Here is an 11,529-nt window from a genome sequence, read left to right on the forward strand (position 1 = left end):
TTAGTAGAAGCAACTAGTAATTATCAACGAGATTCGATCAATATACGTACTCGGCCCCCCTATACTCGAAGCCTGGCTCCGCCACTGGTTGCGTCCCTTTCCGGAGCAACGTCTTGAAGAGACCTCTCGATTCCCTTCACACCCTTCATGTGCTAGACGCTCACGACAATGCGGTCGGTAGGTGTTCCTCCGACAATGTGGCTGGTTGTGCGCGGCTTCGCGTGGCAACGATGGCGGCTTCGGGTGAGTTGCGATTGAGTTTTGGTAGTCGGTTTTATTCGGCGTGTTTAAGGGGTCACCGTGCCTCACTCGTTCTTTCTGAAGTCGGATCTGCTGAGGTGGGCCTTCGCGGTGACGATGGCACGAGATGGGTAGTCCGTTCCGGCGCTTGTTCGGCACAGGCCCCGCTCTTTCATGCTCGTTGACAGAGTCTGCTTGGTCGTCGACGTGTGTTGCTGACTGGTTGGCATAGGCGGCGGGTTCCTCCCCAGCACACCCCCTCGCCGCAGCGGAGCCGAGCCCGATGCCGCCCAAGGCGTCGAAGAAGGACGGCGAGCCGGCGGAGCGCCCCATCCTCGGCCGCTTCTCCTCGCACCTCAAGATCGGAATCGTACGCCCCCCTCTTCTTCCCCCCTCCCGCGGATTCCCCACGTTCTGTCGCGTTAGGGAGTGCTCGCAGGGGTTTCATGGGTGCGTTACTTGTCCCTGTTCCTGTTGGCTTTGTGTAATAGGGCTTTGGAGTTCGCTTGGTCCGCACTGGCGAAGTTCGGAATCGCTGGTGGTTAGCTCGTGGCTTGTAACCTGGTGCAGATCTCATGGATTCCATGATTTTGTTGTTCAAGTTTTTATGTTTCAGCGGGGAAACATATTGTGGGAACTGTTCTAGTGTCGGATCTGTATCCCAATTCAGGCTCAAAAAGCGCCCCGTTTACTTCGCTACTTCTAGAATAGATCTCTTCGCTCTCTGTGGAATAGTAACATGTGAAATGTTATCCCTGCTTAAATCTTAGTCGGTACATGCTAGTAGGAGTAGGACGCGTTTATAACTTTTATGTATGTAACTCGGTTTGCTTGGACACAATTAGCATGTTACTATGGACTGCTGTTCAACAAGCTTCGTGAGTTGCCACTGCAGGACTTCTCTAGTTGCTTTGATGCTGTTTGACAGTACTTGCCCTTATATCCTCTATTCAGTATCGGATTTTATAAATCATAATGGACTACTCTTCTGTTGAGTGTTAATTGGCGCATCACTTGTTCTGCTGTAGCCAAGTAGTGATACGAGGAGATATGCTGTTTACTATTGATGTTTCATGCAGGTTGGGTTACCCAATGTTGGCAAATCAACTTTCTTCAACATAGTAACAAAGTTGTCCATCCCGGCTGAGAACTTCCCATTCTGTACCATTGAACCAAATGAGGCACGGGTACATGTTCCGGATGAACGATTTGACTATCTTTGCCAACTTTTCAAGCCAAAGAGTGAGGTTTGTTTCTTTTCTCTGCTTTACACTTCTATACAGTAATCTGCAGCTTCTAGGCTTATGTTTCAGATGTATAGTGACTTTTGTTATTCTCTGCAGGTGGCTGCATATCTGGAAATCAACGACATAGCCGGGCTTGTTAGAGGAGCAAGTGCAGGGGAGGGTCTGGGCAATGCCTTCTTATCCCATATACGTGCTGTTGATGGAATCTTTCATGTCTTGAGTATGTCTCTCTTGTAAAATGTTTATAATTCAACTATTGTATTATGCTTCTTAATGAAGTTCCCTTGGTTATGTTTTGAGTATATGTTAAAAGTGATAAATTTTGGATGTCTTGGTGGAGACCTAAATGAGAAGACTAGCCAAATGTTGGCATTGCCAAACATTGGCGATACCAAGACTTGCCAAATATTGGCAACTTTATGTTTCATAGACAAGAAAACTTGGCAACCCACCAATTAGCGGCCAATATGCCAATTTTTGGCACCAAACCAATTACGCGCTAGGTGTTCATGTAATAGAATCTTTTGCTGTATCTGTAACTGATAGTATGGTATGATTTTTAGGAGCATTTGAAGACACGGAAATCACCCATATTGATGATACAGTTGATCCTGTTCGTGATTTGGAAACTATTACTCAAGAACTGAGGCTCAAGGTTTTGTTTGAGTTCTGCTTGATTTGTTTGTCAACTTAACCAGTTGTTAACCTAGTTGTAACAAGGTTCTGTTGCACTTCTGTAGGATATAGAGTTTGTGCAGGCTAAAATTGATGACCTTGAGAAGGCAATGAAGAGGAGCAATGACAAGCAACTTAAGATAGACCATGAATTATGTCAGAGGGTAGGGCATGCTTTACAGCTCTGCAGTTTTGCACTTTTGCTTCATTTCTATCAATCAGTTAGATCTCATGAACTATTGAAATTTAGTTTCAACTTTTGTCGGGAGATTAATCGGTAATTTAATTTCAACTTTCCCTTACAACAGATCATGACACATCTTCAAGACGGGAAAGACCTACGTTTAGGAGAATGGAAAGCTGCTGAAATTGAGATCTTGAATACCTTTCAGCTGCTTACTGCTAAGCCAGTTGTTTATTTGGTAATTTTTACTTATTTGGATTGGAAGAATGGTCTCATTTGATTAATATGTACAGGCTTTGTTTGAACTTTTTATTAGCAATGACATCATTTGATTAATTATAGTTACATGCTTGTTGCTTGAACTTCTTTACCAGCATTTCCATCTATAATTTAGTGGCATCCCATATTTAGTCCGGAATTTCGATCAATGTGACATTAACCCAGCTTTGTTTTCCCCTCTGTTTTGTTGTTGCTGTCTGTCTACTTCTGCTTTCCAACATTTATTTTGAGCCATTACAGAACCGACGGGCGACTGGTAATCGATACGCCATACTCTTGGCATTTGTATGATTAGCAATAAGTGCATGCTCTGTAGACAATTAACTGAGTTTTATCCGATCACAGGAAACATAACTAGAAAAAACTATTGCATGCTTCTTGCTATAGCATTAGAATAGGGGAACCTTTTTAGTTCCATATGCCAGTTTATTCCACTCCACTGTAAGGCACTGCAAGTCTGTAATAGTTGAAGCAATTGTTAAAGTTGCACTTCCATGCGTGAGCAAGAACCAAAGCAAAGTATGCAAGAAGTGTCACTAGAGTTTAAGTGAACTAGTGAAGTAAGGAAATCCCAAGATATATGATGTTTCCATATGGATTCTTACTTTTTTTGGACCCAAAAGGCACATCAGGGTCCCTAATAGGAATATAGGGATGGTGTGCTGTAGAAGGGTTTATGAAGATTAGATATTACTTTTCACTTTCATATGATTATTGCTCACTTGTTGAGAGGGAAATGAAATGGGAAGCATAAATTCTCTACTTGAAAAACCTACTGATGTACTCGTTATATGATGGTACATATAACTAATAGCTGCTGCGCATACATCACCTGAAATTATATTTATTTTAGCAGCAAGAGAAAATATCTCTTTGATATCTGGAATTATCCCACGTTCAGCTTGAGTAATCATGCCAAATGGACATTAATCGCTCTGCTATAACTGTAGCTCATTTACTGGGTTAATCCTTAGATTTGACCTAGTTGAAACAGAAAAGCACCTTCTCTTTTATATGGCTTCTAAAAGGCCTAACCATCCTTTTTGAAAGTAAAATGTAGCTGTATTGATTAGTCTAGTATGTTACTTTGTGCAGGTGAACATGAGTGAAAAGGACTACCTGAGAAAAAAGAACAAGTTTCTACCAAAGATACATGCTTGGTACTATTTCTACCCCAAGTCTAATGGCTATAGCAGAATTACAGATAAACTCATGCTATACGGCATGCATTTCAAACTGCGAATGCTAATTTTCTGTGGAACTTCTGTTCATGTACAGCCTAATTGCTGTAGCAGGATAGATCATTTTGAAGCTAAATCGTTTCAAGTTTCCATCATTATATCTGGTTGTATATGATATTTGTTCCAACTTGCTTGTTGAGTAGAGCAGCTGTCTGGTTAAAAACACATTGGTTTTATTATTGAAAAAATGTTATCACAGAGAGAGCCAGTGTTTATGCTTGGACTTGTTGATTACTGTATTTGAGGGTAGAATCTCGCAAAATTTATGGATCGCTTACATATGAATACCAGCAATTGTCATAGGCAGTGGGCCAGGTCCCAGTGGTATGTGTCAGCACTCAGCACTAAGGAGCACTATTCATGTGGACAGTACCCACATGGTATCTGTCAGCACTAAGCAGGAATTACTACTATTCACGTGAACTGTACCCACTTGAACAAGATAAGTGCAGTAGGTCTTTTAGTTACAAAAGTAGTATATCTGTTCAGTTAGGAAACGAGATCAGTTTAGTTAGGAAAGTAAATATATTTGATCTTTACCGAACTTCTTTTAGTTAGGAAGGTATATATATCTGCTATATATATTAGACATGGTATCTGCCAGCACTATTCATGTGCGTATATATACACACACACACCACCATATCAATTTAGCATTGAACGAGAAGTTCAGTAAAGATCTAATCACCATCCTCAACCTTCTAGCTTGGTACTCACCGTCTCAGTCCTAGAACCGACCCACCATGATACTGAGAAAAGCCCATGAGACAAAAGAAGGCCTGATGGTTGATGGAATAAATTGTATTTTCCTGAAGTATGTTGTAGGCTCTTGTCCACAGTAAGAAATTGATTATATGAAGTTCATGTGGTTGTGATTTTGATTAAATCTGATTATGTTGTGTTTGATTAGCATAAACCTAATATGCATAATTTCCTATGAGAAGGGGCTATTGCCTATTGGAATATTAGCTAATATCTAACTATTTCTTATTCAGGGTGAAAGAGCATGGTGGTGAAACTATTATTCCTTTCAGCTGTGCCTTCGAACAGAAACTAGTGGATATGCCAGAAGATGAAGCTGCTAAATATTGCACCGAAAACCAAACGACAAGGCAAGCCATAGCTAATTATGGCCGAGTTGATTACCACAATTAAGATAGCAATCAAGTTTATTTATTTGTAACATGCATTACAATTTCTCTCTGCATTTATTTATACTAAATCTTTCACCACTGTGAACAGTTTGATCCCCAAAATCATCAAGACTGGTTTTGCAGCAATTCATCTCATATACTTCTTCACTGCTGGTCACGGCGAGGTACATTTCGTATGTGTACATTGTGGTTACTTTGTGCCAGTACTATGTGTGTTGTGTAAGCCATGTTTTCCTTTATTTTGCTAAAATGGTGGTCCAACAGCTGTCTGTCACAGTTTTGGTGTGGAAAATTCATGTGCTCAGTATTTATTGGTTATTGCCTCTGCTCCAAAATAAGGGGTGCAATCAAGCTTATAACATTCATAATCAGTATGTAAAGAATTTAATGAGATTTGACAAATGAAAATAATATCCTTTTTTTCTTCATAATTCTTTTTTTTTACTGACATATCAACAATAATGGTCAAAGTTGCATCTTGTTGGCTGTTCATGTTCTAAACGTTGAGGAATATATTAGAGTGTTTAGATGTCTATTCATGTTTCTAAGTTTCAAATAGGAGTTTCTGAATACATTTGACAGTTTTCTGCTGGCTTACAAGCTTGAATTCTCTTTTCAGGTGAAGTGCTGGCAGATCAGACGTCAAAGTAAAGCTCCGCAAGCTGCTGGTGCAATTCATACTGATTTTGAAAGAGGCTTCATATGTGCTGAGGTAGAGTCCTTTCTGAAATAGCTAGACACAATTCCTTCATTTGGAATAATTGAACTGTGGCATTCTTTGTTGACAGTGTAGTTTAACTGTTGCTATTCTTACTATTTGCACTTCATTATGCCAAAGTTTTGTCCCCAAGGTACATGATGCTTAGGCATGCTTTTTTTTTTTTTTCAAATCTTGATGTTTACTGAAGCTCCTTTCATTATGTTAACTTGATGTATTTCTGTTTGCGGTGTTCAAAATGATAAACGACATTCCTTTTTTCTCTTTCATAATATTTTGGTACTTTTGCTTTGAAATTGGAAATGCACGCTGTTATGGCCGGTACTATGGCATTGTTTACTTGACTGTATGCACATTTGGAACCTTGATAGTTCATATATATAAATCTACTATTTTTGATCAGGTAATGAAGTTTGAAGATCTAAAAGAGCTGGGCAGTGAATCTGCTGTGAAGGTGTGCAAACACTTGTCTATGTTAGATCTGTATCAGTTGCCTTTTGATCTTTAAACTCAACGTTATGAGTTACGCAACCGTTTGCCATGGATTGCAGGCTGCTGGGAAGTACAGGCAGGAAGGGAAGACGTACGTGGTGCAGGATGGAGACATCATCTTCTTCAAGTTCAATGTTTCTGGAGGCGGAAAGAAGTGATAAATTCATCACAGGGTCGTGTATTTTTGCATTTTTGAGTTCACTTGCTAGTAGCCAGGTACTATCAGTACGGATTGCAGACTGCGGGGAGGCTATATATAAATTTTCATTCGCTCTGCTTTTGAAATTACTCCTCGATGTTATGTGCCAACTGCCAACCGTACGCCTGAACGATGTTTGAGGCCTCTATTAGAAAACTGGAAGTTGTAACTTTGTGACTGGACAAGTTTGTCGTAATTAGGATACAAAGTTCTTTGTTATGCAATTCTACCGTTTTTTGTTGCATGTGTAGTTCCATAATTTTTACGATTGCTTTGATTACTTTTTGGATATATTGTCTCTTAAATTGATTGAGTACCTCTCTGTCCATGAGAGGAAAAAAAGAGACAAAATCACATGCCTCCACTGATTAATTGTGGCGCTTAAGTGAAACATATCTTAGGGTCCATAATATCTTAGTATCGAGCTCTAAATTTTGCTTGGTGCACATTATATTTTTTTAGTCAATCTTCATGAATGTTGATCAAGTTTATTGAAAAACGTATCCATGTCTGCAATATCAAAAACTACTTCCGATTTAGATAATTGAAGTTTTGGGTTTGTCTCAAGTCTAACTTGTTTTAGTTAGACCAACCAACCCCACCAAGCAAGCATTGAGGCTCCTGTCTATTTCTTTTTTCTTGATATACAAATCGTTTTATATTTTGTAGTACGTGCTATTGAGGAATAAAATTTTATTTAAAAATAACACGTCAAGTCGCACTTTGTTTTGTGGTATATGACCCTTCATAAAGTGAACAACCACTACATGCGTTAAATTATCATGTGGGCTGCCTTTCCGTATAAAAATGAGCTCCACCGTGTATCCGCGCGGATGTTGTTGGAAACGAGACCTGAATACGCCCGTCGTGTGTGCATCACTTCTCTTCGTGCACGTGCCCCACCTACGTGTGTGTGTGTGTGAGAGAGAGAGAGATACACACCTAAAGAGAGATGGTGTGTGCGTTCATGAGTGTTTTTTTGCGTGATTTCGTAAGTGTACTTGTGTGCGTGAGAGATAGACAGGGAATACATGTCAATTATATCTCAAAAAAGTAACATATGCAATGTGTGTGAAACAGAGACCTAGATATATTTTATATAGAGGGGGCGATCCACGAAAAGAGAGGGGAGGGATCATCGACGTGAGATATCGATAGAATGGAAGAGAGGGATGAAGTATGGGCGCGAGAATGATAGAGAGATAGCAAAATTGTGTGTGCGCAGGTCAAAGATATAGGGTGGCCGCCCTACTGGAAGGTGAGAGGGGAGAGGTGCAGTTTGTGTGTGGCAGGGACCTAACTAGAGCGTTCGACTATCAGAGTGTGTGCTTGTGGGGGGGGGGAGGTAGAGACCTAACTAGAGAGGTAGAACGACTGATATATGTGTGGAGAAGGAGAGACCTAGCTATGTATTAAGGGAGATCGATCGACATCCATACATATGTTTAGGACAGAAATAAGGTTTGTAGAGAGACAGAGTTAGAGTGCCGGAGGGGTGGTGATGGAGTTGCTTCTCGAAGATGGTGGGAGAGCCCTACTAGACAAACAGAAGGTACGACTACAATATCAATAAGAGAGGGGATGTGTGTCTGTGTGTGCGCGTGCGTGTGAGAGACGGGTCGGGAGGCATGCATGGATGATGAGGGGGGAACAATATGTCTGTGGTAAGCACACCTAACTAGATAGGTAGATCAATCGTCGTGTGTCGGAGAAAGGCAGAGACATAACTAGTGAGGTAGATTGATTGGTGCGTGGGAAAAAACAGTAATAGTCGACCTAGCAATATGTATAAAGGGAGATCGATCGGTATACATGCATGTGTTAGAGGCAAATAAGGTCCGGACTCCGGAAAGACGGATAGAGAGACAGGGATGCGCCTAGGAGGTCGTGTGAGAGGCCTACTATATAGAGAGGGGGATGAGTGTGTGAGTGTGAGATCGATGAAAAAAGGGACGAGAGTGTGCATGTGTGTGGGACCACATGAGAGATAGGGGGCATGGATGGTGAGAGGAGAAGAGGGAAAGTGTGTGTATGTGGTAGATAGACCTGGCTAGAGAGGTATATCGATTGGTGTTTGTTGAAAAGAAGGAGCCAGGGAGACCTATAGAGACCGTGGAAGAATGACAAAGAAAATTAATAAATGTGCGCAATGGAAAGAATGCCGAGGAAGGGGGAGGGCAAGAAGGGCGTGTGCATGCACAAGAGAAAGTTAGTGCTAGCTACAAAGAGAAGATGATTGTGTGGGTGTAAAAGACTAACAGAGATCATAATTCATTATAAAAGTGGATTCAGATATTTGAATAAGAGATCATAGTGTGTTTAAACCCATGCATGCATGAATATAATGGTGATACATATGGTGTGGTTATGAACATGTTATACTATAAACATATTGTTAGGGCATTTCCCGCCTTAGTGTTGTGGTGATGATGACAACTCACTTTGCGGTCTAATCGTGTGCCAAGTTTCTCAGGTATACTTTGTTTGATACAAGATGCTTAGGCATTCCCTCCCGACGGAAAAGAACGAAGATGATGTTTTCTACGTGTTTATTTCTTTCGTCGTAAGAAACCCATACTATTAAGAGGGATTCCTCATCGGAAGGTATTGGGTGAATCAATGCACGTACACTTTCCATTCCACCCACCATATATCCTTCCGCGAGGAGAAAACTCCCTAGCGGTTGTACAGCCGAGCCAAGCGATTGTACCGCTTGTCCGATACATCCGGTGCAACCATCGCCCCAGGGGTGATACCCCGGGGTTGCTGTTCTCAGGAGGTTTACCAACGATTGTATCGCTGCCCCCGGGCGGTTGTAACACCTTTGGTTTGGCAAACCCTAAGGAATGTCTTCAAGAAGTTGTACCGGCTGATACGTCTCTGACTTATCTATAATTTATGAAGTATTCATGCCATGTTTACAAAAAATTTATACGGTTTGGTATGATTTGATTAGAAATAACCCAGTCTGACGTTGTTTTCAGCAGAACTAGCGTGGTGTCGTTTTTTGTGCAGAAATAAAAATTCTCGGAATGGGCTGAAAATTTATGGTGATTTCTTATGGACCAAAAGAGAACCCCGAAGCACAAGAGTTGGACCAGAAGAGTCCCGAGGCGACGGCAAGCTAGGGGGGTGCGCCATACCCCCGGGAGGGTGCTCCTACCTTGTCGCTGCCTCGTGGATGCCCTTGACGTGAGACCGATGCCAAAAATTCCTATAAATACCAAAACCCCCATAAATAAACCTAGATTGGGAGTTCCGCCGCCGCAAGCCTTTGTAGCCACGAAAAATCAATCTAGGCCCTCTCCGGCACCCTGTCGGAGGGGGCCATCATCACCGGAGGCCATGGAGGAGGATCCTGTAGGGGGTATCATTGCCATGGAGGCCAAGGACCAGATGGAGAACCTCTCCCCATCTAGGGGGAGGCCATGGAGGAGGATGTTGGAAATATGCCCCAGAGGCAATAATAAAATAGTTATTATTATATTTCCTTGTTCATGATAATTGTCTATTGTTCATATAATTGTATTAACCGGAGACCGTAATACATGTGTGAATACATAGACCACAACATGTCCCTAGTGAGCCTCTAGTTGACTAGCTTGCACTACAAAAAAAGACACATCCGTGACATTTTGGGCCGAACAATTTTTTTTCTGTCATACTTATGACACTTCTATGACGATAATTGTGACAAAACCCGGTATCATCATAGATGTGGTGGGCTCCTACTTCTATGACAAAAAATCATGACAGAAAATGGGCTTTTCATCCTGGGCGGGCCGGACACGCAGCTGTTTGACATTCTTTGGGCCGTCCATGACGGAAAAAACCGTGGTAGAAGCGAGGGCGAGGAAAATATCGGGGTGTTCCCGATTACAGTGGATGGTCGGGGCCGAGCGATGCACGAAGGTTTGCGCGTTTCTCTCGCACACACACGCGCGTGGGTGTGAGGCATTGGGCTCTAACTGAACCGAGCGAGGCGTTCGCCTACTGAACCCGAGCGATTGCACTGCAGGCTACGCGTTACTGAACCCGAGCGATCGATCGATGGCTGTTAACTGAACCCGATCGAGCGATTCCTTCGCTACTGCTGCTAACTGAAGCCGATCGATGCTGCCTCTGGATGAACAGTGAGCGTTGCTGGGGGGATTTGGATGAACAGTTCCCGATGGGGTTGGATGAATAGGACCCGTGGTGTTGCCTCTGGATGAACAGGATCCCGATCGATCGGGCCGGTTGGGGCTGGATGAACAGGACCCCGTGGAGGGCTGGATGAACATGACGACCCCGTGGAGGGCTAGTCGAACAATAGCCGGTGGAGGGCTGGATGAACAGTAGCCCGTGGAGGGGTGGTTGAACAGGAGCCCGTGGAGAGGGCTGGTTGAACAGTAGGCGGTGGAGTAGCGCGCAGTGGAGGCTGGATGAATAGGAGCCCGTGGATGAACAGTCGCAGGTGGAGGCTGGAGGAGGTCGACGGTGGATGAACAGTAGCCCATGGAGGCTGGAGGAGCTCGACGGTGGAGATGAACAATACCCCTTGGAGTGCCGTTTTGCGGTACCACACCCCTCCCAATGAACAGGACCCCCGTTTCGACCGTAGCCCTCCAACACAAGTCCGTTTTCTCCATTTTGCAGTACGCCACACCCCTCCCGATCAACAGGACCCCGGTTCGACCGTAGGAGGTCCAACAGAAGTCTGTTTCCTCCATTTTGCGGTACGCCAGACCCCTCCCGATGAACAGGATCCCGTTTCGACCGTGGCCGGATGAACACAAGGCTGTTTCCTCCGTTCTGCGATACGCCAGGCATCGTTTCCATCGGATGTTCCGTCCAAGCCCTCCCGATGAACACGACGACGCATTCCGTTCCGACCCAGCCGGTTGGCTCCCCATGAACACGACGACGACGATGTTTCTCCATTTCGAACCAGCCATGTACGCGAGCCTTGGCCGTACGTATGCGCGAGTGGGCGTTCGAGACCCCACCCGTATGTACGTACGTGGCCGTATTTTCTTTCTTGGACACTGGCCGCTGTACGTATGTGTATAAGCTACGTGCGCGCCTCTACTATGACACGTGCGCGCCTCTACATCGACC

General features: G+C 43.4%; 1 protein-coding gene across 1 annotated transcript; it reads left to right on the forward strand.

Moving 5' to 3' along the window:
- Positions 1-380: 380 nt before the first annotated feature.
- On the forward strand, positions 381-6,658 carry LOC119278069 (obg-like ATPase 1). The gene is made up of 12 exons (XM_037559425.1): positions 381-610; positions 1,320-1,487; positions 1,584-1,707; positions 2,051-2,142; positions 2,228-2,326; positions 2,471-2,584; positions 3,721-3,785; positions 4,862-4,978; positions 5,109-5,184; positions 5,640-5,732; positions 6,142-6,192; positions 6,290-6,658. The coding sequence occupies exons 1-12, from the start codon at positions 524-526 to the stop codon at positions 6,386-6,388; spliced, it is 1,185 nt and encodes a 394-aa protein (XP_037415322.1). The 5' UTR covers positions 381-523; the 3' UTR covers positions 6,389-6,658.
- The last annotated feature ends 4,871 nt before the right edge of the window (positions 6,659-11,529 follow it).

The sequence above is a fragment of the Triticum dicoccoides genome, chromosome 3B (genome assembly GCF_002162155.2).
Source record: "Triticum dicoccoides isolate Atlit2015 ecotype Zavitan chromosome 3B, WEW_v2.0, whole genome shotgun sequence".
Lineage (NCBI taxonomy): Eukaryota > Viridiplantae > Streptophyta > Magnoliopsida > Poales > Poaceae > Triticum > Triticum dicoccoides.